The 27,917-nt window shown below is 31.7% G+C and overlaps 3 protein-coding genes across 5 annotated transcripts in view; 2 read left to right on the top strand and 1 right to left on the bottom strand.

Annotated features, from left to right (window-relative positions):
• Nucleotides 1-1,983: 1,983 nt before the first annotated feature.
• On the top strand, nucleotides 1,984-10,914 carry LOC106666106 (protein FAM160B1-like). The gene is made up of 14 exons (XM_014393012.2): nucleotides 1,984-2,174; nucleotides 2,253-2,393; nucleotides 6,176-6,394; nucleotides 6,465-6,599; nucleotides 6,774-7,067; nucleotides 7,126-7,319; nucleotides 7,567-7,648; nucleotides 7,711-7,873; nucleotides 7,938-8,080; nucleotides 8,343-8,433; nucleotides 8,589-8,652; nucleotides 9,652-9,892; nucleotides 9,948-10,204; nucleotides 10,262-10,914. Exons 1-14 carry the CDS (start codon nucleotides 2,130-2,132, stop codon nucleotides 10,371-10,373), a joined length of 2,181 nt encoding a protein of 726 aa, XP_014248498.1. The 5' UTR covers nucleotides 1,984-2,129; the 3' UTR covers nucleotides 10,374-10,914.
• Nucleotides 10,915-12,247: 1,333 nt separating this feature from the next.
• LOC106666066 (sialic acid synthase) lies at nucleotides 12,248-14,330 on the bottom strand. Its single transcript, XM_024229651.1, has 6 exons — nucleotides 14,152-14,330; nucleotides 13,935-14,073; nucleotides 13,665-13,880; nucleotides 13,489-13,612; nucleotides 13,152-13,375; nucleotides 12,248-12,607 (listed from the first exon to the last, which is right to left on the bottom strand). The coding sequence occupies exons 1-6, from the start codon at nucleotides 14,178-14,180 to the stop codon at nucleotides 12,248-12,250; spliced, it is 1,092 nt and encodes a 363-aa protein (XP_024085419.1). The 5' UTR covers nucleotides 14,181-14,330.
• A 3,826-nt stretch (nucleotides 14,331-18,156) lies between these two features.
• The window catches only part of LOC106666115, a 53,353-nt gene continuing 43,592 nt past the window's right edge, over nucleotides 18,157-27,917 (top strand). For 2 of the 3 annotated variants that reach the window (XM_024229624.1, XM_024229628.1), the window contains exons 1-2: nucleotides 18,157-18,382; nucleotides 20,006-20,134. In XM_024229624.1, coding sequence (XP_024085392.1) covers nucleotides 20,027-20,134 — 108 coding nt within the window. In that variant the 5' untranslated portion in view covers nucleotides 18,157-18,382; nucleotides 20,006-20,026. The remainder of the gene's footprint in view (nucleotides 18,383-20,005; nucleotides 20,135-27,917) is intronic. The other variant, XM_024229629.1, reaches the window with a different exon arrangement.

The raw sequence follows: 27,917 nt of genomic DNA on the forward strand, positions 1-27,917 counted from the left end.
ATTTAGAAGACAATACAAGCTTCCTTGACCTAATATTTCACTTCGAAGAAAGCAATACATACATGAATTTGGTTGGTATACTAAGAAAAGAGGAGTCGTTCTGCAAGAAAGAGACAACTGGAAGTAAAGATGTTACTTCGACAATCAATAAGTTTATAAAAAATGAAGAAGAGAGTTATAAACAACTTGAGCAACAGATGACAATCAAGTTGAAACCAAAAGAAGTCAATTTGAGATGCTACCACTCATTCAGTGGTGTATATCATGTAGATTTGGTAAAACATGTATCAGATTTATGTCAATTAAAACTTGGGGATTTTATTCAGATTCATACTGATGGATTGTGTCAGTTGCAAAGAGAAAATTTTGTATGCGATATCCCTGAAATCGATTGTTCTGAAACAAATGATGTTTTTAGAATGAATTGTGAATATTATTTTGAACTGAACGAACAGGTAGAAGTGAATGTTGATGAAAAGAGAAAAAGTTCCATTTCAAGTATTTCCTCTGCCAAGAAAACAAACACACTTGAAACAATAATTGAACCAATTAAAAAACAACCAGCCAAAAAATTTCATGATTCAAAAAATCTCGTAAAACTTAAAATTCCACTCAGTCAAGAAGTATTCTGGTTTATGAAACCTCAACCAGCTGTATGGGATATTGAAAAAAAATATTGGTCTGTAGAACATGTCTGTGATGTCGAACATGACAAGGAACACAACATGATAGAATTTAAATTAGGGAAACTAGGTCCAATTGCAATGTTCACCTTCCGATTTCATGAACTTCCTTACAAAAACTGGACCCTTTCACCTGATGAAGAAGACGAAGAAATAGTACTGATATTGGAGGGGCAACATTTAACCACCCATTTAAAAATAATCAATGATAAAATATGTTTAAAAAAAATAGATGGTATTTCAGAACATCTGTTGGATGGGATCATAGGAAAAATGGTGGATATACGAGATTTAATAAGTAAAATGAAATCAGTAGGATTAGATATATTCCCTGAAAACGATTCATTTCTTTATGTAAAACAATGTTCTGCTAAACCACTATCTTTAGAAGATCACATTTATTATACAATGGCAATATTTTCTAATATCCTCGAGTTTAAGGCTTCGAGCTGGAATATGGCCTTCGGGCTCAAAGAAATTATTTTCCAATTTCGACTAAACACCTATCACAAGACCAATCCATTCCAAACATTGCAATGTAGCAATTTTGGATGCGAAGTGCTGATGTTAGAAGATGAGACGGACATTTTCGTCAATGTAACGAATAATATTATTGGCCACTATCCTGGGCCGTTTTCAATTTTTTCCAAGCTGTTCAGGAACAAAATCAACCTATTGCCAGAAGACTTGCCAAAAATCAATGCAGTCTATAATATTCTGAAAAAAACCAAAGTTTTAACTTATTCTGGAAACCCAGCAAAGTCTCTGTGAAAATGTACATTTCTAGTCGGAGGAAACTAGCTGAAAGATGTAGTATTATTGTCGGTCGGCATTTGAAAAACTACGTTGACCTTTTGTACATTTCTTGTATAAATATATAAAAATTTCTTAAATGAATTGTCATACATTTAAGCTCTTTAAGCCCACATTTGAAAAATCATGAAAGAAAAATATACTTTTGCTTGAATTATCTTACCATTTTGTCTTCAACTATTATTTGCTTGTAGTCTACTTCATCAAAATGACTCAACAATTGAATGCCAACTTTGTCTAACAATAAACTTAAAGCACAAGATTTAAAAGGGTTTGAAAAACGGAAGTGCTGACAGTTTGCTCTTCCCGCCTGTTCTTAATGTCTGCTAATAATATATAATACAATGTGGAGTAAATTCAGCTTTAAAATACACAAATGGTCAAGATTGTGAAAAGATATTTATTAATATTTATTTTTTTACGACTGCTAACAAAGGATTGACGTTTCAATACTGAAAAATATCAAATCTGAACTTCAATGGATCGCCAAGTGTAATCAAGGAGAAGGATTTGAAACAACAAAAACAAACCTTATCAATAATGATTAAAGATGTCTTTTACTCTATAAATCTTCAACTGATGTAATTTTAAATCTGTCTCTTTTTGGACGATATGACGGTCTGATGATTAGTGATGTTGGGCCGGTTTTCAACCGCTTTGCAGAACGCAGTGGATGTGGTGAGTGTGGTTTTGATGTGAGATCTTTTGTTTCTCGATATAGTAAGCTCGTAAATTTCACCATTTTTTCAACAAAAGCTTGCTCCTCCTCCACCATTGCACGAGGATTTCGCATACCACTGGAAAAAATTGATGAAAAACTACTTGGACATAGCAGCGGAGAAGACCCATTCTGTCGAGGCCACTAACATTCCTGCACGGTTCGACCAACTGCTTAAGGTAACCCAGTTTTACATTTGCTCATTTTAAATTATCAACAATTTTTACAAAATTTCCCATACATACTAACAAAAAAGTGCAAAATTCATGAAGATTAGATGATTAGAAAAGGAGTCAGCCTCTTTACAGCCAATGCACCACGACCAGTATTTGTCTATTATTAATTTTCATTGTTGCATAAAGCTCTTTATTAAGCTTAAGGCTTTTTACCAGATCCAAAAGCTTTTTCAAGTGACTCCTGTGTGTTCCTTCACACCTGGGCTTTTCTTTTCTCCCAGAGTAGGACTTAGCCACATAAGCCTCTGCACCAACAGAGAGTGTTCAGCTATCTTTTTTTTTTCTTCCTGGTAATATCTCCACGAGCTTGTTTCTGCTACCCTGAGTGGTATTTGCATCTGTAGTATGCAGTTAACAGTCCAAGTATTATTCTAGTCCTAATATGTCCTAGATTTAGCAGTTCTACTGTTAGTTTCTGGTCCTTTGATGTACTTTTTCGCATGCCTCTACCAAGGGCTTCATTCCCATTGAACAGAGGACTTATTTTTAATCCATTTTCTAATGGATCAATGTTTTTGGCAATTGATATGCCACAAAATGGTTCAGGGTCAATACGTCCTCATCGAACTTTCCATGGCATATACTTCTACTAGATACTATCAGTTTTTAAACATTTTCTAGAGAACAAATCCACGATTTGTAACATACACTTAAGAGTAGAAACTGAGGACTTTTCTCTTTTTAGATAAACTTCTTGTGAATATTAATTTTAAGCTTGTACTGCAGCTTGTTCAGCTTTTATCATTTTCCTATTTTCTCTTTCTTGCCTCAATTGCCTTTTCAAAGCTTTCTGTTCGAGTTCATCTAAATCCTCTTGGAAAATAAGTTTCATGACAGGGTAGAATCGATGTAGCTTTGGTAAATAGCTAAAAGAGTTATCACATGTTATCAAAAGCGATGCCAACATTTTTCAGCATGTTAAAACAGTCGAGTCAAGGAAGCTTCGCGTATCTTTGACTGAAGTGGGTTAAAATAGTAGGAAGAAAAGAATAATAAAAAAAAATGTCAGTTTTCAAGACCTTGAACTGCAAACAAAGTCCTGCTGTTTTAATAATTTGATTATGGTGATAGTCCCAACATCATCAATCCCTTATTTTGTCGTTTTGCTTGGAATCTTGGTTTATTATCGAAGATTGATGAACATTCCTAGAATAATTGTTTTCAAGGGCTTTTCATCATCCTGGAGAAGCAGGTGGGACATAAAAAGGCCTGGTTTGGGTGCCTTCATCCTATATAACTAAGGCCTTTTTCAGACGAGACAGGTTAATTGATCAACTAAGATGCCTGGTGGGCTCTCTACTAGTTGACTGCTGAGTGAACCCTTTTCTTGGTTGGTTTCACACCTGTGGAATCAACTTCTTTTTCAAACAGAAGGTTAATGCGATGCTAGAACCTGAGGACACAGGAGCACTTCTTGGGCTGCAAGAAGAGAAGCAAAAAAAGGAGGAAACCCAGTTGAAGAAAAGGATTGTTACAAAGTCGTGAAAAAGGTGCTTTCTTACAACTACTGCCATGTTACTTCTCTCGAAGCGTCACTCCTTTTAATTTTCTTGTTATACTCCTCAAAATTGTCCCATATTGCAGGGGGATGAATATGAATTCTTTAATGTACTATTTCACATAGAAACTTGTCTTGCAGTTAAATCCTTTCTATGGTGAACCCAATTGGCTCAACTGACTGGTGTGAAGTATGAATGCCAAGTCTTTTGAGTTGAGTCAACCAGTGAGGATGAGAATATGAGCAGCCTGTTGGCCACCCACCAGGGTGGATGAGTTGACCACTTGTCAAGGTGGTTCATAATTACACTCCTTGGCACCCGTCTGTTCAATAGTTCAATCAATTAACTGCCTTTTCTGAAAGAGGCCTAAAGGATGTTGTTTTATGCCAATGAATATCCTTCATGCTTACCACACACTACACAGCACAACTATGAAATTTTAATCTTGTAAGGGGAATATAAAACAGTTAACCACCGTGCTATGTTAACTGCTTCCACCTTCCCGTTGGACACCCTTCTGTTATTACATACACAGGGAAGTATTATTACATCAAAAATATGAGAAAAAAACTTACAGAAACAACCTTAGCCTGATACAAAATCAACAAAATAGGCAGAAAACTAAGTTTTTGTAACAATTTCTTACAGCCTTACCAATTACTGAAAGGACGTATAACTTGCATACTTTGTAAATAACTTTAATCGTAGTTATGACTGTCATCGACTAATTTTTTTGTAGGAAACTTGTCAAATAAGTAGGTCAAAAGAAGATGAACTTGAAGCTCGTCTATGGTACAGTTGGGTCAAAGGTGGAAAACATATGGTAACTGAGCACCATATGGCCTTCGGCCCTACCTCAACCATTTTTCAAGCCAAACTGCTTAGAAACATGAACACGTGTAGTAAATAACAAACATCTCAAGAATGCAACAATAATAACACTTTCAGATAGCCAGGCAGCTCTAAAGTCTCTCCAGGCCTACGTGACTAAAAACTTATCTGGAATGCTTAATGCCATAAAATCCACTAGGACTTACAAATAGCCTAACAGTCCCAGTTCATAAGGAAATTTTAGGAAACAAGGCAGTAGATGTACTTGCCAAAAAGGAAATCTTGTAATAACACATTGTCCCAAATCTATTTTGTGGCATAAACTATATCAACATGAAAAAAACAATTGGAATCTTTAGAAATTAAAGAACTTAAACAAGCAAAAAAAGCTACTTACAAAAACAACCCAATGATAAAAAAAGGAAATCCCATATGTGACTGCCCTACAATAGTTGAGAAAAGGCTATGGTATCTGGGATATAAGTACTGGTATATGCTACCATACCCCTAAGAAGAACTGTTTATTTTGAAGAAAAAAAATCTGATGGGAAGAAATAATTTACTTTATTATGCTTGCTTAAACTTGATAAAAATTTGAATGATATAACATTTAGATTCATATTCTCCTATGTCAGTGTGAAATCTTCAAATGGCAAAGAAGAAGAGAGACCTATGTTGTTCTGAAACATTTTCACTGAGAAACATCAAAGTGAAATGTTTTGGATTCTAATTTCACTAAGCATTTTTATTTTATTTTATTTATTTTTTTAAACTAATTATTGTTATATAAGACTTAACATCCAACTATTGGTTGGGTATTGTGAACAAAGGGGTCAAACCACTTTAAAATACATTTCATATTTTTCAAAATTAAAAAAGCCATGGACTATGCCAGGATTTGAACTCAGAACCATGGCAAATAGAAGTCAGATGACCTAACCTCTTGATCACTGAGGTCCCTTAGCATTTTTATAAAGGGAAAAGAGTTTTTTATATGTAGTTCACAGAGGACTTGTCACAAGCAATCGTACCTTCTGTTCCATTTATTTAGAGAAGAGCTTATTTTTATGGTGACATTAAAAGACTCGCTGTGCAAGTCATCTCCCAGTCAATGCTTGGAGTTAAACCCCTAAAAATATCACTTAATATTGTTTAAATAATTATTTCTGTACTGTTTTAAATTAAATTTGCAATGTTAACTATTTAAATGTAATTTAGCTATGTAAAAAAAAAGTTATTTTTACTTAATTATATACTGTATAAACTGCTGTTTATGTATGACATGCCAAGTAAAACAATCTTATTATGTTCGGTCTGGATTGTTGAGATGTTCAAAAGAGTTTAAATGTCTTAAAAGTATAGGAATATTTTGCAATAGTGTATGTATTTTGGTAGATACTGATAAAAGAAGATGAGGAAATGTGGGTTGTGGGCCACCCAGGTCCTTGCATGGAATACCTCCTCCAACACAATCTGCTTGACCTCGTTGTGTCCCTGGCCGATTCCGACGACCCGCCTGGCATACGGAAAACCGTTCTTCAATTCATCGCCAAGTTTCTTACCAATATTAAAACGCCAGTGTTGGGCCACACAAGTGTTTACCCTCCATTACAGGTAAACCATATTCGCTAGTAATAAATTTCTGGATTTGACAGGTTTGATTTTGTTTTATTTCTAATGTCAGAGGCTGATAGCCCAGTGTGATGGAAGCAGCTATGGTTCCAGTGAAATGCAAGAAGTTCATTACCTTCTGGGGCTGACAGCAATGGTAAGACGGAATCCACAACTGCTTCCCGTATTCACCTCAAATGTCATCAATGTAAGTTTTGAATAACTCTAAATATTTATTCAAAATATTGTCAATTACATTTCCACATAATAAATGTGTGAATAAGTGAGTCAATATTTCAACTGTTTAATCAATCCCGCAATTGGATGGTATTAAGCATGTTAAAATATGCTCTTATGAAATATAAGCATTACATTTTCATAGGGGAGCTGTGGTACTAGCCCAGATAGAAATCGGAGAGAATCTTATTGTTCATCAGAGGCAAGTTGTGTGTCGTCAACAGCACCTAGTGATTGCAGTTCTTCAGCTCCTCAAAACAATCCGTTATTTGCACCACTGGCTACTTCTGTGCGGTCTAAGGTAGTACGGTTGGTGCCTGTCCCTCCCGATTCATCTGGAATAAGTACGCCCTCTTCTGATGACAACAAGTCACTCGTTGTAGACGAATCTGCTCAGTTTCCGTTGTTGGACGCTGCCTTGCCATACCTGCAATCCCAAGTATGATTGAATATCAATACGATGAAACGTTATAACAGTTTTATTTTCTTTCTTGCAGAATTGTAAAGTAAGGCTGAAAGCCTGCCAGACAGTGATGCTACTGGTCTCATTACCCGATTCGAGGGCTGCGGAAATCATTGTAGCAGATACTCTGTTACTTTCGAAGCTTACTTCAAGACTGAATGACCTTTATCACAATATTCCATCAACAACAGATCCAAGCTTTATTGATGATATTCATGTCTCTTGGGGGTATTTTGATTGTTCTTATTTATTTTGATTATTAGGGTTTATGAGCAAACTTATTTGTTGTGTGAACACTTTTTGAGGTTAGTAGGTTGATTCACCTGTATAAATGCATCTATAAAAGACATTTATTGTTTTTTTTTTTTATTCTTTATTTACAAACTTTTAACTTAATTTTAATAACTTTTTTTGGAAAAAATGCTTGAAACATCTTTGTAACTATCGCTTATATTAGTGCCATTTCTTATTTTAGGTTAGATATTGACAATTCTGATTTATTGGACGGAACAAATGAAGTGACTACTTTCCTTTCTTGGTATGACTTTTGTGACCAGGTATGAGCCTAAGATTTTTTTGTTGTGTTTTGTTTTTGTTTGAAAATATAACTTTGTTTTAGATATTAGCTGAGTCTCATCAAATAATTGGTGAAGCACTTTCAAAAGAAATAAAAGAAAAATTTCTTAATGAGATATTCACATTGGATGTTCTCGTCCAGCCGCTCGATATCGCTATATTGGCAAAATGCTACAAAATGTCCACTTCAAAACTACTTATTCAAGGTTTGGTCTTTTTCACGCTCATGAAATATTGAATTTCATTGTTACCAGCCAGGTTGGTTTGTAGTCCTCAGTGAATGGCTGGTTGGTGCAGAAGTGGTTCGAGAGATACCTGGAGCAAATAATGAAAGCTCAGTATATCAGACTCTTATTTCAAATTGGAAAAGTTATAAGGTGGACCTTATTACAGAAACCCTTAGGTTTTTTGAGGTACTTATTGTGTTATTTTCAATTTAAGTACTGCACATTTGAGCTCTTGTATTATTTTAATTTTATTTTAGTAATACTAAAAATAATAAATATGCCTGTTTTAAAATGTAGAACATCTACAAATTTTTTTTTCTTCAAAATGCAATACAAATTGTATTTCTATTTTATATCTATTTTACTAGGGTTGTTGTTTGTAACAATTGGTGTATTGTAATTGTTATATATGCACCTTTGCACATAACTATGTATATGTTATTGTTAGGTGATACTTGAAAAGGGGGATCAACATGTTTTAGACTGTTTAGCATTGGTGTACGTCAATGACAACAGTTTTCTTGATAAAGCAGTTGATGGTAATATTTAAATTAATATTTATAACTTTCACAATATTCAATTAATTATTATTGTCAATTTGTGTAAGTCATACTATTTACATATTGCTAATTAAAACTAATTTTAACTTTGAATTATCCATTTTTGTGTTAATTGCATTAATCGTTTATTTTAGAAATTGATGATAATTCTGAGGACAGTCTTGATAAAAAATCCCGAATTGACAGAATTATCGACAGGTACGTTTATTATATATTTTATAATCAATTTTTTTTAAATATATTCACAATAAAACAAGAAACAAAAACCATTTTTAGAAGAAGGGTCATCATCTAGATAGTTTTGTGTCCCTAATGTATGTTGAGAGTGAATGTATTTATTGGCATAAATGTGTCGTGTGAGAGGGCCAATGACGGAATATTGGGTACCCCATCGACCCTATATTAGATTACAGTGGAAACCCATTTATCCGGACCTGTTGTTAAAATATTTTTTATAAATTATTTGGAGATAGTGAGATGCGGTCTGGTATAGTAGTGTATAGTGGTATAGTCCCACAATCTCCAAATAATCATTAATTAACGGTCACTAAATACCACACATTTTTTATAAATTTTTCATAATTCTCATTCTACAGATATATTTATTTTTTTAAATTCACAATTCAACTATGGGACCTTTAATTCATTGTTCAAAATTTGTAAAGGCCACCAAATTGCCCTTCCACTAGCCATACGATCGAAGAGGCTGGAGAGGCACTTTTTGTTTAAAAATAAATAAATAAAAGTTGTATACTATTTTAAAAGACTAGAAAATGTTGCCTCGTATTTTTCGTACATTGGCTTCCACTAAAAAGGTTTTTTTTTAAATTATGTAGATTTTTATTAGGTATTTTTTATGTATACATTTTTTGATAAACGCTTCTCTGGACTTAAACAAACATTAAACTAATAAAAATTATGTATTACGTTAAATGTTACTTGATATACAAATAAAAGTGTTCTCTTTCGTATGTGTGGTTTTTTTCCCGTCTTTATGACACAATATTAATAAAATCACAAATGTTCTGATTATCCAGACTTTCGATCATCCGTTCAAGTCCGGATGAACGGATTTCTACTATAGTTATATAAATGTATGTAAATTGTTGTTTATATAATGTATGTAAAGATTACTAAATTATGCTTGATATACTGAATTATCTATATATATCAGTAATCTTGAATATTATTTTTTAGTTTCATAAATGTTCTTCCTGTTGAGTTGAGATGCACTGAAAACAACAGTTACGTGCAATATCTGGCTGAAACACAGCGACAATATACCTCGGTGCTGGCCCAATTCAATCAAAGTCTCAAAAATCCCTCGATGAAAAAAGAAAGTGATAAGAGAAGTAGCGAGAACGAAGGATGGAGACAATTCTATGAAGGACCTTTCCTCAGGGCCTTGTTCGAAGCAATTGCCAATATTCCAAACCAGGTATAACATATTGGTTGTGTTTAACTTTAGAAATTTATTTTTTCTGTTTTACTAGCCGTACGAAGTGAATCTGGAACTGACAGGAGTCATATCAAGGATCTGCCTCCGCCCTGAACCGAGCCTTTCCTGCTACCTCCTTGATACATGCGTGCTCAAACTAGCACCTGAAGTGAACAGTTTGTGCTCAGTTTTGACTAGAACAGCTGCCGCACTTGAAACTTCATTTATGTGCAAACCAGGGAATCAAATTCTACTTAAAGAAACCAGAGCAAGGCTCATCACCGAGGACCCTAACCTACCTTGTCAAATCATGTATGTACTTTTTTCCCTTTACTATGTACATAATTTTAACTATTTACTCACTTTAAGGTCCGATTCAACGAGTAGTACATTCGAAAACATTGTCGTACTAGAGGAGCTTTGTAAGGAATTAGCCGCAATCGCTTTTGTAAAACATCGCCATGAATCAAGCCACCTGTAGATTGGTGGAGATTTATAAATGTAAATGTGGCCTATAAACAGGGCAGTTATGACAGCAAAAATCGAAATAGGTTTTTATGTCTTGGTGTATATAAGTTTTTAATGAGTGAGATTTTTTTCCTGGTTATAAAGTTCTTAATAAGGACGGTTAAAAACTTTTGAAGAATATATAATTGTATAAGTTGTATATAAATTTATATTTATATATAGTTTATAAGTGCCGCTGGTTGGTGCTGCAGTATACAATTTAGCAAATTGCCTTTATTTCAAATATTTTCACATAGTTTTTAATATTATGAACCAGAAAAAAATTATTTTTTAAATATTATTGATAAATTCCACCATTTTGTATATTTTCTTTCATTTTGTGTATATTTATTTTAAATAAATTAAAGTATTGATTAGAAAATGAAGTTTGAGTAAGTATCAGTTTTTAGTTTCCTTTTTTTTAAAAATAAATTACAATAAAATAAATGTTATAGTTTTCAAGAATGTATAAACATGAAACTGTATTATTAGTCATAATTTCTCTCAACTCACGGCGACTATTATGTATAGAATTCCACACAATACCAGTTAGGTGGTTGCGCCACGTATTCAAGTCGTCTATAAAAATTTCAACAAAAAAAAAGTTCATCTTGGGCTGATAGGTGCCGGAAATAGTGGTGATTTCTACAGAATAAATGTTTGCCCATAAGACTCTCCCGCAAACAGCCACAATGATAAAAACAAAGATAGTTTTCGGCGATTTGGGTTAATATATGTGATAATAAATGTGGCATTATTAAATGTGGTGGTATTCAGATTTCCATTAGAATAATTGTAGAATACTAGTGAATATTTCATTGGCTATTTAAATATTATCGGCTTATTTATCTTACAACATACGTTTAAAATGGAGAATATCATTTACAGAATAAAAAAGCCTAAAATCAACCAAAAATTTCAATGTGATAAAATTTAATTTGAAATGATCCAAATGTTTTTATGTGATATATAAAATGTAACCTTTATTATCAATTAAACCCAATTATTACTGATTTGTTTTAAAGTAAGCAATTTTGTTTTTTATTTTGATTTTTTTTCCACTAGTCATTAATTAGTCTTTATGTTATCAATTGGTTTTATTGTTGGTATCTTGTAATGTGATCTATTTTAAATGTTCTTTAAATAAAATATAATTACAAAAATAAATGTGTTTCATTTGTTTTTCATTCACAGTTGAGGGGATAAATGAAAGGCCATTAATCCACTTATAATGAGAGATATTGTCTCTTGTTAATTGGACTGGAAATATTTTCTAACTTTAAGGTTAAATATGTTTTTTGAAGTAACATCATTTACATTTTGAAATTTGTGACTAGGTGTAAGGATGTCGACCCTGTATCTTGAATGTCTATGAACATCCTTGAACATGCAGTTCGATAATTTTTGCTGATTTTGTTTGTCAGATGTTAATTGTATGTATATACACTTCCCTTCACTATACATAAATATACTTAAAAAAACATAAAACACAGTTCTAAAGATGGCAACATACAAATGACAGGCAAAAGTAATGAGAATGTGAAGTCAATGACAAGCAATTTGCAACCCTGTACTGTACTGCTTTAAAATTTAATAAATTTTCACTTTTTTTTTTACATTTTACAGGGTTGGCAGTGCCGAGGTCATAACAAACCCCATGGTCCCAGTATTGAAAGCAAAAAATCTTATTGACAAATGCTTATAAATGATATTGACAATATGGCCTATGAATGAAATGTCTCATATCAGCACTTTGCCTATTATAAATCAAACAACTGACAAGTAGGACTATTAGGTGCTAACTATCAAAATAAAAAAACAATAAACAATCCATAAACTTTTTGTTTATTATTGTAAACAATCGATTGTTATTACTTCGTCTTCTTTCGAATCTTTTGTCAATGTTTTTCCCAAAATATCGAAAAAAAGCCTTGGAGTTAAGCCTTGCTTTGATCGGGAAACTTTCACCTTGATATCGTTTCTACTGAGTATACTTCCAGCCATGACATCTCTTGAAAAGACCAAGCTTTTCCCTAACTTTGAAATACATGCTTTTTCACATTCCATTATCCTTTTTATTCCATCACCAAGACTACTTTCGATTTCTCTGACTGATTTGATCATTTCTCTTAGCTCTTGCGGCTCCAAGGAACAACAATGATCACTTCCTTTCATGTTCTTGTCAATAGTGATATGTCGCTCAATAATCTAAAAACATATTTGCACTGAAAAACTGTTAGAAATGATAAAAAATGAACTAACTTGGCTACAATCAAATCATCTTGCTAAAAAAAATTAAATTATATTTTTTTATACCTCAATATAAAGAGGAAGAGTTGGAACAGTTCTAATTTATTCATTCTAGATTGTTGGCTTTATTGAACTAAAACACCAATTTTTTATGTTGTTTAGTTAATTCGCTTGTGCATTTTGGGCCATGTCCCTGGTCTCTCTTTGAAACTACAATATTTTTTAATATTAATATATTAAAATATTATGATTAAAATTATTATTAATATTATTATATAAAAAATTATTGTGTAAAAAATATTATAGCTTAGAAGGGACCAGGAACATACTGCATAGCTCAAAATGAATAAATGAATTAAATATATGGCATAAAAAATAACAACCTAGATGAAAAAATTGTACCACCAAACAAATAATACAAAAAGATTATTCTGATTTTTTTATTTACTGTAATGAACTGTATAATGAAATAATCATATTAACATGCTCAGAAATGTTTTACCTTAGCACCTAATGCAACTGCTGCTAAAGTTATATTGTAACCAATTTCGTGACCAGAGTAGCCAATCTGAATCGGGTAAGATTCTTTTAATGTGATGATTGCTTTTAAATTGGCTTCTTGTACTGGTGTTGGGTATGAAGAGACACAATGAAGAAAGGCAAAATTACTATGATGCTGTTTTACAATTTCATAAACCTGTTTTAATCCACTGTTATCTTGCATGCCTACACTTACAGAAAATTATGTTTCAGGTCATCTATATTATTTACCATATAGCAAATTCAAATTTTTTGTCTTTTGCCTAACTTATTAAAACTGACTGGTAGTATGCTAATACCTGTTGAAATTACAAGAGGGATGTTTGTTTTGGAAGCTTCATCCAGAAGAAAAAGATTGTCGGAGTCACCAGATCCCAGTTTAATAAACGGCACTCTAAGCGACGTAAGAAATTTTAACGATTCCTGAAATTGAACCGATCAATTAAAAATGTTTTGCCTACAAAATCTATTATACCTGATCCATAGCAGATGCTGTAAATAAAATATCCCTTTCATTGGCATAATTTTGCAGTTCTTTGAACTCTTCTTCAGAAAATTCTAAAAATTGCTTGTGTTCACCATACGTTCTACCCCAAGAATTGGTGCTGGAATATTCAGCCTTGAGGACTTCCTTTGTAAACTTTTCTGACTGGCAGCTCTTTTGGAACTTGACGCAGTCAGCTCCACATTCCTGTGAATAGTACTCTGGTTAAAGTGTGACAAGATCTTTACAGTTTGTTATTACCTTTGCCACATCAATGAGCTTTTTAGCAATAGAAATATTTCCCTGGTGGTTCTGCCCAATTTCAGCTATAATAAAACAGGGGTGAGAATCACCAATTTTTTTATTACCAATTATCAATTCATTTCTCCTCATAATGGTTCTGAAAGAAAATTAATAACAATTGTAAATTAAGTCTTCATTAATAAGTAAGAAATAATCTCTTTAAATATTTTTGTACCCATTAAGCCGCAAAAGTGCACAAAACATACTAAACTACCAACCTTATGCTAGTTTTTATGTATATAACAAATTAATAGAGACTACTCTTAGTATATTTTAATGTTTTGAAAAAGAATCCCAAGCTTTTATTATGCATTAATGAAATTAAAATAATTTTAAATATTAGCCTAAATAAAAGGTTGCTTTGTCAGCTGTGTCCTTTTTTATATTTTTTTTTCATCCCTTTACATTTTGTAAATGCATAGACAATACAAAACTGACAAAATTACATCGGGTGATGATGAAAATACCAAAATGCAACTGTCAGACAAGAGGGTGATCAAATATTCTTTGAATTCCTTAAAATATTCTTTGAAAGAAAATCATGCTGAAGGGCCGGTTTCTCTTATTCCACTTGAATGAATAGGAAGCAGAATAGCATACTATCATCATTGATCAAATGTGATCATCCTTGTAGGTTCATTTATCATAGATTACAACATAGTATTTCACATTAATATAAATTTAAACTTAAAAAGTGTCTCGATATGCCTTATTTAATGTCATTCCTTGGCTCTATATAAAGAACAAGAAAAAATGCAACCCGATATGAAAATTTGAGTCCTTATTCTGATTTTTGGAGAAATGTGAATGTATTTATTAGTGCGAATGTGTAGTGTTAGAGGCTGATTGTGAAATATTGAATATTATTAATTTTATAAATTAAGAAAAGGGCCAAGAAACCTACTCTGAGGTACACCAAATAAAAAAGGAAATTTCTTGGATAGTGCATTATCCAATTTTACGGCCTAGAATATATGGGCCAATAGGATCTAAACCATTTTAATAGCGAATACCAAATGTAAAAAATAATATCAACTAGAAGAGAATGATTTACCAAATCAAATGATTTGGAGAAATCTATCTATTTCATATTTACAGCAATTGTGCTGCTAGTGATGAATGAACGTAGTTCTGTAATGTACTGTAACAGATTGGCGGTAGTAGAACAACCCTTATGAAAGCATGTTCTTCCTGGATTATAAAACTATCACCCAGGATCAGTCCTTGTAGAATTCCGCCAAGCACTGGATAGGAATTGGATTTTCCTTGATCAACCTTGGCTTTAAAATTTCTGTCAGAACTTCCAGTTTATAAATTAAAAGTATGCAAGACATATGATCAATCGCTCAGGAGAAATGAAGGTAAATGTTATCAATTGGAATGTTTTTTGAGGTTGATATTTTGCACCATGTTTGTAAAAACAGAATTTCAAGACAAAGCTGTACAGAGTGATAGGAATAATTTTATTTGCTTTTTTTATTTGTAATATTCAGTTTTTAATTTATTATTTTATATAAATGATCTACAAAAATTATCTGTATTTTTTTTCTATGAATTGTTCCTGATGTTCATCTATTAAAATAGTATACCTTTAGACAATTTAAACATTGGAATAAACTGATCTAAAAACATTATCATAAGAACTAAATAAATAATTTTAAACATAAAAGAAAGTATTTAAAAGTATTAATTGGGAAAATATTTTTTTGTGGAGGGGATATAAGTGTACAACATTCTTTGGATTTTTTTTTGCACAATTTCCTCTATTTTTGACTCTATTCTATTTTTGACTTGCACAAGTGATCGTGGGTCTGGCAACCATAAGACACTCTTTTCAAAATAATTAATTACTATATTGACCGTCTTTTTTTACTTAATCAAATTAGCTTTTCTTTACCAAGCTCATTGACCAGGCATAATAGACTTTTTCATTTTCCTACCATTCTACTAACTGTAGTAAAAATGCTCCTATTGACAGAACGATGTGTTCAGCCATTAACTTTCCACGTCTTACTATTTTTAATTCTTCTTTTTCTCTATTCTAAGTCAAGGGTGCAGACATGTTAAATCTTGAATTATTATGTGTATTTTAAGGTAAATTATCTTTCATTATTTTTCTAACAATAAAATGTTTTTCATATAAATTATTTAACTTTCTTTATATTTCCATATTTAAAATAAATGGAGAAGTCGGATGCGCTTGGTACGATGCCCAGACTAAGCAAGGCGAAAAATACCAATTGCCTAAACTTGCAACAGTGTTTACAAGCGAACTAACAGCAATTGAAGAAGCTCTGAAATATGCTTTAACAATTGGAGATGTAACTAATATTATAATTACAACTGACAGCCAAAGCGCTATGGCGGCGATAAGCTCAAATCAGAGCAAAACGTTAAATAATCATATAATATTACGTATTTTAAAACTGGCAAAGGAAAGTAGGGAACGAATGATTAATATTGAATTTTTATGGACGCCGGCTCACTGTGGTATAGTAGAGAATGAAAAAGTTGACAAATTAGCAAAGGAAGCGACTTTAAATGGTAAAAATATAAACTTGAGAATTCCATATACAGACTTAAACGAAGTCATCAAAAAACGCAGCATAACATTGTGGCAAGAAGAGTATGACAAAGTGGAAAAAGGCCTTTTATATAAAAATTTAAATCCAATCGTATCTACCAAATCATGCTGTGACAAAAGAATGTTTGATAAAAGATCATGCAAAATAATGTGTAGAATAAAATCCAATCATGGCTTATGCAAGGCATATTTGAATAAAATAAATCTAAGTGACAACAACAAATGTAGGTGTCATGAAATTGAAACATTATTATTAGCATAATAAAAAAAAAAAAAAAAAAAAAAAAAAAAAAAAAAAAAAAAAAAAAAAAAAAAAAAAAAAAAAAAAAAAAAAAACTTTTTATTATTTCTAATTAAATTTTTTACTAAATGTAATTCAATTGAGTATGCACAAAATACTTTTACTTTCGTAATCAACATAGTTTTGTTTAATTGTTTACTAATATTACTTTTATGATATTTGAAAATATTTCAATTAATTGTTATTTTTTTAATCTAAGGTCTTGGTTGAGATGAAAAAGTTAGTGGCACAAGAAGGATTCATACCTATGTGCTATCAAGATAAGTGGTTAGAGCAGCAGTATATTCAGCTGAAGGTCATGGGTTTGAATCCCAATCATGACACTAACTTTTTCATCTCAACCAAGACCTTAGATTAAAAAAGAATAGTTAATGGAAATATGTTTAAAATATTATATAAATAATATTAGAATACAATTACATAAAAATATGTTATACGAGCAGGATTCGTACTTATGAGCTATCGAGACAAGTGGTTAGAACAGGAGCATATTTAGCTCAACGTCATGGGTTTGAATCCCACTCATGGCACTAACTTTTTTCATCTCAATCAGACCTTAGATTAAAAAAGAATAATTAATTGAAATAATTAATATGATCAATTATGGACACTAAACATATATGGATTGTAAAATATGTTATGTTAATTTACAATGACAATTTAAAAATTTACAATAACAATGATAGATGAGATCTTTTTTAGGTATATTTGTATAGAAAATTCTTTTAAGCTATTTTCTTACTTTACATATTGTTACTTAAGTATTTTTTTCCTTTGCTTTTATAGTGTTATTTTTTATATATATTGTATATTTCTATATTTAAAAAATTTTGTAAATTGGATTAATTCCATAAAATATATTATTCTATGATCATAAGGTCATTTTAGAATTTAGTCTCCAAGTTTTTCCGCAGTTCCTTTGGCATATCCAGGAGGTACTTATGAACAAATAATTGTTTTGTTTTTCAAGTTTATTTTATTTTAGCTATTAACTAGTAATTGAAGTGAATGACATCTAAAAATTTAAATAAAAGCAATAATAAAAGTTCGTTAGATTTTGAATTTTTATTTGGATTCAAACATGGCAAATCGAGAAAACTTCGATATATCGAACAATACAAATAAAAATTTTAAGCAAAACCAAAAAGTAAAGTTTTTTTTTGTCGTATTAATATTTACGGTGTTTATAAAAGAAATCTTTTAGCTTATAGATTTAAAAACAAAACGTCAAATTTAAAGAATCGATATAAATTAAAATTTATCGAGAGTCCCTAAATTGAACCCGCTTCTGTCCAGTACTCCAGCCCAGTCTGGCTTCGGCATTTGATTGTGCGCAGATCTAACGTATTTCTACAGATCACACTTCCTTCCCGCTGCATTCTCAAACGTCGTTTGTAATTTGTATGTTTAAAGAAAAGAAAATCATCATTTTAACACCATACAACCAGCCAGACTTTGCCGTTTTTTGGAATTATATCGAAAATTCATAAGTGCTTGAGGATTGGGAAAAAATACTGCCAGGTTCGTTTTTCTTTTTATTAAACCCCGGTTTCGAGATAACAGTTGAACAGGAACGTTTAATTCAAACGGCCCTTAAGTAACAAGAAACGCTAATTAACTAAATTAATTAATTCGATCTTGTCGTGTCCTGTGAAAGCTTGGACAGGCGCAATCTTGATTTTCCATTTCTAACTGCACTTTTGAGGCAGGACTGAACATGAGCATGCTAATTCCTTAAATTTTCTATTAAGTTTATTTAATTAAATTTAATTTCCTTAAAGACAATTATCTGTTAACAACTGAATAAAAAACAGATCAGTTTATACGATTAACATCATATAAATATTATATCAGTTAATATAAAGATCATAATCACTATGAAACGTGGCAATAGGGATCAATTTAATGTTTTAACTTTTTTTAAGCAAAACTCAACTGACACTAAATCAATACTTGTTTAAAAAAGTATTTGTTTTTATAAAAGTATGGTTTGGTTGTCTCTGTCTGTGGAAGAGTGGGAGAAGATAAAAAATTGTTTTAATAACAACCTATAGAATATAATAAAAATAACAATATTATCAAGATAAGGTAATGTAATGAAGGTAAGATGAATCGACCGTCTCTATATCACCAATTTATTGAGGATCAGGGAAGTGATCACAAAGAAGTGAGGCGACCATTCCTGATACTCAACAAATTGGTGATAAGATAATAAAGTTTTTATAAATAATATGTGTGGAGGGTAATGGAGGAATGTAAATTACTAGACCACCCTAAGTAAGTGAATGATATAGGAAAGATGATTATTCAGAAATCGTGAGATGCGGTCTGGTGTGATGTAGGTTTCAGAAAAACATTTTCTTTATCGTGCCAACATTTCGATCTTTATTGAGATCATCTTCAGGGCCTGGGATTTACAAACATCGTTTAAATTTAACAAATACATGTAGGATGTGGAAAAAAGTGAGTTTATACAATGCAAAAAATATATTTTTTATATTCAATCAAAGTATTTCTACTCACTCAAAATGTTTGGTTTGTGTGTAAGTGGGCCATGCTTGCGTGTCGTGTTGCTGTGGTATAGGAAAGAATATATTAAGAGTGAGTGGGTTTGGTCTAGAAACCGATTGCATTGGGGGCTGTTGATGGACTGCAAGACCGAGGTCTAATTTTGTACTGCTATTGCACGTGATTCTCAAGTCCTGCTGGTATATTATTGTAAATTACAAAAGCTGGAATTGCTGGTGGACTGCAAGAAGTGATAGGCTCAACTCTGTACATGCATGTATGTATGTGTGCAGATTTGAGCTCATATAAATCAATAAGAAGTACCTACAGACAGGATGGATATGATCACTTTCTTTCTAGTGTTATGTTTGTGTGTTTGAAGTTGCCCGAGTTCGCAAAGCTCTGTATTCGAGGAGCATTTTTTGACACAACATAGGAAGATTACACCACTTGCTTAAGTGGAGCCACATCTATCAAACCATGAACATAGTTGCAGTGTATACAATCAGTCAAGAAGTGGATGGAAACTATTTTTTAATTTAAATAGATAGAACATTTATTGTTTTATAATTTTACAAAACTTTGTTTTTTAGTGTAAAAGAGACAAAATTTTATCAAATTCAATTTTTTGTTCAGAGTCATATTTTGGGAAGGGACATGGCAGATCAAAAGGAAGAAGGGAATAGAACTCCTTTGAAGGATTTCACGAATGTCATCATATTCAACACACCTAAGAGTATAAAAGGGCTTTCACTCTCACCTCAGGTTAGTGTAATGACTTATATTAATTTTTTATAGTTAAAATTTATATAATCCATTGTTTAAATATAAAATAATCGAATATAATTAAGTTTTTTCCTGGTGGTTCGCAAATTTGTGATCTTATCCTGTGTTTTAAGTACTGTTGGATTCTTACAGGGATGAGTTACTATGTCAAAACTAGCCATTGTGGTAACTGACACTCTTGAATGAAATTAAACTGGAAAATAATTTTGTATTCAAGAATTCATTCAAATCAATACTCGCAGGTTTACTTATTTATCCTTTTGGTAATAATCTTCAGTAATTTCTCATTGTCTTATTTCTCCAGGTTTGCTTTTTTTTTGTATTATTATTATTATTTTGGGCAATGTTTCCTGATGAAAATAATCAGTACCTTTCGTTGGTACACTATAAAATCTCTTTTAAAGTGTTGTATGTATCGACCTCTTTTTTTATTCACTAATAATCTGGATCTCGGTATGGTCTTGATGAAAAAAGTTAAGTTGTTACCGCCAAACTGCTGTTAATGGCAGTAACAATTGAATTTGTTTTTCATCAAGACAGTACTGAGATCCAGATTATAAAATCTTTAATAAGCTTTTTTTTCCCCTGCAGGTTCACTTATTTATTTTGGTGGGGGGAGGACATTTTGGAGCGATTCTAATTACAATATTATTATTATTAATTTTTAAGGACATTTTAACGGCTAAGGTCATTTCACGCCCTAACATCCAAACCTTCTATCTTAGATTAGCTATATCTCTTCTGAGTCTATAAAGCTCTGACTCCAAACATTCACTCGTAAACTAATTTATCCTATTGCCATCCAAAGCTTTAATTTATCTTTTTAAAATTCTTAATTTGGAACGCCAAATGTATGCAAAAATCCCATTTTAAATTACATGTAAAATTTATTCCTGTTTTTTTATTAGAATTTTGAATTTTTGTTCCATAACTTAAACATTTCCCTTAGGCTTGATGGCTAAATGTAGTCAGACTAGCAACAGTCTCAGCATGAGTATAGGCTCATCCTTATCGTTTTATTCTTCCATTCAAATATGATATATAAACTAATGCTACTTAACAATAATAAGAAACAAAAACACAATAACACTTCTTTATTTATTTTTTTGAGGAGCTAAATTTCTTATTTAAATCGCGATTTTTGGGCATTGCAGTTTATTCCCCACAATTGTATTTTCTTCCATTTCATTTTTCCTCTCCGGCAGCCTCAAAAATTTCTGAAAAAAGAAAGGAATCCTGGACGCACAACTCTCATTCAAACATTAGCAGGCAAACATTCAATGGTATAACAATTTGGAAAAAGACCTAAATCTCATTATAAAATCCTAGTAAATTTGAGAAAGCTGAAAAGTGCTCTTTGAAAGGAACAATGGGGACCCAGTAACTCCTGTAAATCACTCGAAAGGTTGAGCCTTTGCCTAAAGGGTTGCAAAGTGTGTCAGTCGACCAAAATATTTTTTATTGTCAGAATGATACGTTCTCTACTTCGCATACATTGAGGACAACTTGGAAGATTGTTTCCTATTAAAAGCTTATTATGGATTAGCCTGATGTGACCTATTCGCAATCTAGAGAGAATTACAAGTTCTTTTCTCTCAAGTTCCTCAGTTGGCCATTATGTACAACAACAATTTCTCTCATACTATCTCTACAGACATTCCATCTTGCATTATTATTTTATTTTATGTTTGCCAAAGTTAATAGGTATTTGTGTTCATATTGACATAGAAATTGATCTTCTCCATAACAGAAGTTGTTTAAAAAAAAATCAAATTTAAAGGTTTGTAGGCCAATAAGTTTATGCTTAATTTTTATTTTTAAGCAATTAATAAGCTATCAACATATCTGAACAAAAATGTTTTATATTGTTTAAACTGAAGTGTTTTGTGTCTGAACTTTACTTTGCCTTATTTTTCAAGTTTTGCTCCTTTTTTACCATTTATTTGGACAAATGTTGCCTGATTGAAGTAATCAGTCTTTGTTGGTACACTATGAATCAGCAATAATACCATACTGTTTCTCCCTGGAGGTTTATTTATTTATTTTTAACATAAAAAATAAATAAAATAAAAACTATTTAAATTTTCTGCCTAGGTTGATAACAAGTTCTCTATGTAAAATGTTGTTTGGGATGGATGAACCCATTACACATATTGACATAGAAATTGATTTTTTTCAAGTTGTATAAATTTCAAAGCAAAAAAGTTCAAACTTAAAAGTTTGCAGACCGATAAGTTTAGCTTGATTTTTATTTTTGAGTAATTAATTAGTTATCAACAGATCCAAAAGATTCCCAGATGAAAATTTCTTTGTATTATTATACTGAGGTGTATTTTGTATCTGAATTTTACATCGCCTTATTTCTCAAGTTTTGCTCCTTTTTTTTTAACAATCTTTTGAACAAATGTCGCCTGATTGAAGTAATAAGCCCCCTTTGGGTACACTATGAATCTGTTTATCTACATACTTAGTAAATACAAAAAGTTTTTAGTTTGAGAAGATTTTCACTAAAAAACTAAAACCTTTTTGAATTTACCTAAACAATATCTCCGTACGGTTTTTCCCTGCAGGTTTACTTATTTATTCATATGGTAATTAAAAAAACTTTTTTGGGTGATTCTAATTTAAAAAAAAAATTTCTGCCTAGGTGAATATCAATTTTTCTATATATAAGTATTTGTTTGCATTAGTTATAGTCATTATATATATTGACATAGAATTGATCTTTTATCCATAAAGCTAGTTTTTAAATTTTTAAGTTTTTTAAATTTTCAAATAAAGAAACGTTTAAATTTAAAAATTTTCAGACCGATAAGTTTATGCTTGATTTATATTTTTGTGTAATTAATAAGGTATCAACAGATCCAGTTGAAATTTTTATATTGTTTAAACAGAGGTGTGCTTTGTGAATAAAACGTTTTTTTTATTTCTCAAGATTTGCTCTTTTTTTTGGCTATCTAAAGAAAAATCTTTTGAGTATTGCCCTTACTCTCTATCGCGGAAAGATGTACATGTGTCAGTTGTTTTGTTTAAAATAATTAATTACATAATTATTGAAAAAACTGATTAGGGCAAACGTTACCTGATTAAAGCAATAAATCCCTCTTATTTTATTTTTTCCTTTTTTTATTTAAAAAAAATAGACGCTCTGAAAAACCGCGAGGATAGTAGATTTCACAGAGATGCCGGTTGTCGAACTCTACCGCATTCGGCATTGGTGTTGGATGGTCTGGGGCGATCAATTCCAGTTCTGGAGGGGATTCGACACGAGGGGGGCGGCCGACTCACGAGCGCAGCGCCGTGGCTCCAGGATCGAACCCAGTCGAATACCAACCAGTTCTGGTAATGGCACTCTTCGTTGTCATGCATTCAGTCGACGTCGGTGCCAACGTTTAACGAGGTCACCTTCTGAATAAAACGAAAATCCTCTCCTCCAGATCGGACCAACTGCCTGTCTAGTACCAAGTGACTTCCAGTCTTATGGTTTTCGATATTTAATCAGTTTTTGAGTTGCACGTTCATCCGTGATTAAAATGACTTGATAACGTGTCGTGTTTTGGGTTTTTTGTTTTGTTTTTCCTTGAGCGAAAGCGCCAGACGTGTCTTACAACCCATTGTCCTGAGGTCAGTATATATTTTCCTATTCAATTTTTTTTGAAATCTTGTGTACCACTATGACAGCCTTGACCATGCGATACTTTCTAATGTTCTTCGAGGAAAACAGTAGGATTAAAAAAAAATAAATAAATAAATAAACCCTAAAACTATAAATTTGGTCGAGAAATTACAACCTTTTCAGTGCAAATAGCAAACTCAAATAAAAGAATTTCATTCCAGAAAATTAACATTCATATTTGCAAAAACGTATTATATTAATAAACATATCTTACAATATGAAATTTTAAGAAAAAAAATTTATAAGAAGCCAAGGTGTGACACTATGAGACTTTACCCCATATTTTCTTACAAGAGGATCAACGATGATGCCATATCTAATCTTTCGCAGAGCTCTTGTCTGTAGTTAAATATTTTTTTTTGTAGTTTACATTTTTGGAGGAGATCTGAACAAGATATAACTTTTTGAGGGTAAATGACATTTGTTATAGTTAAAATTTGGTTCATTTCGCATTAATGTAACATACGTTTCTCGTTGACATATCTTGGACATCGTTTCGAGGTCCTTTTACAAATTTAAAGGCTAAATTATGCTATTTTTGAGGTCAGATGGTGTGAATGGTTTAAATCTAATCAGCAGTTGTTGGCTTGGGTTTTTTTTCTTTTCAATATTTGAAAATGAATTTTAACGTTTTACTATAAAAATATTGATATGTCAATATTTGCTGAAAAGACCAGATGTCTTGAGAAGTAATAAACAAAATAGATGGATTTTTCCCCCGGATCTGTTAATTGGAATGCCAAGGCTTTTTCCACAAACGCGTTGAGTATTAAATACACAAATAGCTAAAATTATGCTTTGACAATTATGAAAAATATAGCTCATGTCGATTATGTTAATGTAAGTGTCTTTGGTTTAAACAAATCTTGCATATTCAGGATTTTTTGGTAATTATATTTTATTTTGACAACAAGGATGTACGAATCGTTGGATTTATTAAAAAATATTATCCAGATAATTGATTGTATATGTAGGTAATAATATAATTTTGTTCTGCCAGATTAAAGATAAACAAGGAAGTGGAATGAAGTAGAACTACTCAAAAAAGTATGTTCTTATTTCATATTAGTTTAATCAGTGTCTTTGGTTTGTAAAAAAACCTTTCATGTTCTAGGTTAAGATTTCTTGTAAAAGAATGTTATTCTGCTGAATTAAAGGCAAACAAGGATGTAAAATAAACTGGGATTATGCAAAAAGAAAAAGTATGGTTATTTCATACTAGTTTAAACAGTGTATTTGGTTTATAAAAAATCTTCCATGTTCTGGGTTAAGATTTCTTGTAAAATAATTTTATTCTGCTGGATTAAAGGCAAAAAGGAATTTAGAATAAGCTAGGATTCTGCAAAAAAATAAAAGTATGGCTTATTTAATAATAGTACAAAATATTGCATATTCCATAGTAAGAATTTCTTGAAACTTTTTTTCTTTCTTGAAATTTTATTCTGAAACTTACTATATCAGCAGGGTATCTAAGGCATTCGGCTAAAATTAAACTATCAATAACCTAACACTGGTATGTAAATGTTAAGGCATAGTATCATAGGTGGGTAAAGATTTGTCAGAAACAATCAGTACATAAATAAATAAATAGGTTAATTTAATTAAGCACAAGAAGTCGTGACAATTAATTAATTTATAAGATAAGAAGATGACTAAAACGGAATATAATATCTCAGAAGATACTTCGCCGTTTTTGTATGTATTTTAGAGTAGCGATGATCATTCATTTGATAATTGAATCAATTACAATTTCTAATGAACTCATTAGTGCTAAAAAATATTATCCAAAGAATTGATGATATGTGATAATGAAATTTCTATTTGTGTCAACAGGCCAATTAGATTTTTATTGTTAGATTCTTTTGTCAAAAAACAAAAGTTCTTTTTGATATAAGTTTTATTTCTAAATTTAAAAAAAACTTATCCTTTTAGACAGTGGAAAATCGTGGAAATGTACTGCATTCGTCTCGTTTTTCATTTCACACGTTTACTGTTTGTTTTTAATGAGCGGTGAAGCACTTTTGTGGTTCAGATATTTCACCATCGTTATTTTAAAAAAATAAATAAATATTTACAGTATTGATAACAACAATCTTTCTAAAAAGCAATCTTCGTACTCCTGATAAACAAATTATGGGTTATGTAAGTCTTAAGTAGTGTAATTTTATTTTTTCATTGGCGGTTATCTTCATTGCTGCTTCATCCACAACAATAAAATAAAATATGATAATTTCACACCTTGTAAAGACAATCAGATTCCTTCATTCTACTTTTATGCACTTATGTAAAGGATTAGGTATCATGAAAATTTTGTGACTTTGGCTTCATGGTTAAATTAAGCCAAAAGAGCTTTGTCGCGCAGGGGGTGTGTACATATTTTGCTTGTGTTAAATGTATACTACTGATTTTCTTGAGCTTTTGTAATCTTCGATCTTCATCCCTATGATATTAATATTATGTCTTAATTAACTGAGTTGGTTTATTTTGTTTTAACATCTACTCGCTAACGTTTGCGAAAATATGAATTTAATCTAACAACCAAATAATTAATCATTTTTGATCAGAAGCCTCTAACGATTAACAATGAGTTTATGCGTTCAAATCAGGCCAAACGATTAGTGACTTTTTAAAGTCTTTCTAGATAACTAAATCCAAATTTTGATCAGTTATAACTGATTTTTCTTTCATCAGCCTTTTTTTATGTTCCTAGATATAGCGCAGGCTTTAGATAAGGGATGGGCAGGCTATATAAACTTAAACCCTTCCTACCTACTCCTTATTACCTTATTGTGAAATCCTTCCTACCGACCTCTGCTTCAGAGTGAGTGCTCCCTGTCGGTGAGCATTCTTACCTATATCGTTTATACTGCTGACCTACCTTTATACCTATTTACCCTAATACCATCATCACCACCTACGCGGACGATACCTAAATTTTGTCCTCTAACTCGAATTTTAACCAAGCTACCTTCAACATCCAAAAACACCTGGAGAATAATGCCAAAAGCGGTGGACAAGATGAATGAAGAAAATGTTCTATGTACGTTCACACTGAAAAAAAAGTTACCATAACTGTACATCAACTATAAAGTAAACAGATTTCCATTCAAATCAGATATGTAGGGCTATACTTGGACGGCATATTGACGTGGAAATCTCACACAAGACAAGAGACAACAACTTAGAAGATTTGGACAACTACGAAGACTTCTAGAATCGAAATCCGTGTTGACCCTCACACCACCACCACCACTTTGGACATACGGAGTGGAACTGTGTGGTTCTGCCAAGCCTCTACATCCAGCTCATCCGATCCTTCCAATCTAAAGTCCTCAGACAAATTGTCAAAACTCCTTACAACGTCACTAACCTCGCTGTCCCCAACGACCTGAACACTCCTTTTAGCAACGATCTGATCGTTCCTGATAACAAAAGTTTCATCCATCTGAACCTTGCTGTTCGAGCCCTCTCTACTCATTCCTATCCTTGCCACATCGCCTTAATCACTCATACTGAGAGCTAGCATTCTCATAGCTTGTGTCCTCAGGGCGCAGCGATGGCATTAGTGTTAATGCTGTGACCATGTGAAAATTCGTACTGTGGTCACATTTACATGTACTAACGTATATATAAGAAAATTTAAAAAAATTAAAACAAAGCTTTGTTGATCTTCAATCTTCATCTACACTGGTATATACTACTATTCATTTTTACTTAATCTATATATTTTATTTATTTTATCCTTTTAATCCTTTACTGGATCTTTAGTCCTTAACGTTTGTTTAACTATAATTTTAATTAACCAATCGCCTAATTTAAAAAAAATTAGTTGAGACCTTGAGTAATTGGCAATTTGTTTTGTGTAGACCAAATAGTTAACGCTTTTTAAAATTCTTTTTTAGATTGATTGGTTTTGGGAAGCTAATTAAAATAAAAAAATTAAAGTGCAGAATAGGAGTGTAATAATTGTAAGGATTTCAAGCCCAACTTCTGTTCATTGTTCGTTCATGAGTCATTCTCCGTTCCGTCGGAGAGTAAATGACCTCGTTGGACCTTCAGCTCATTAGAACTGCTTGTTAACTACCT

Source organism: Cimex lectularius, unplaced genomic scaffold (genome assembly GCF_000648675.2).
Source record: "Cimex lectularius strain Harlan isolate CLEC.00 unplaced genomic scaffold, Clec_2.1 scaffold5, whole genome shotgun sequence".
Lineage (NCBI taxonomy): Eukaryota > Metazoa > Arthropoda > Insecta > Hemiptera > Cimicidae > Cimex > Cimex lectularius.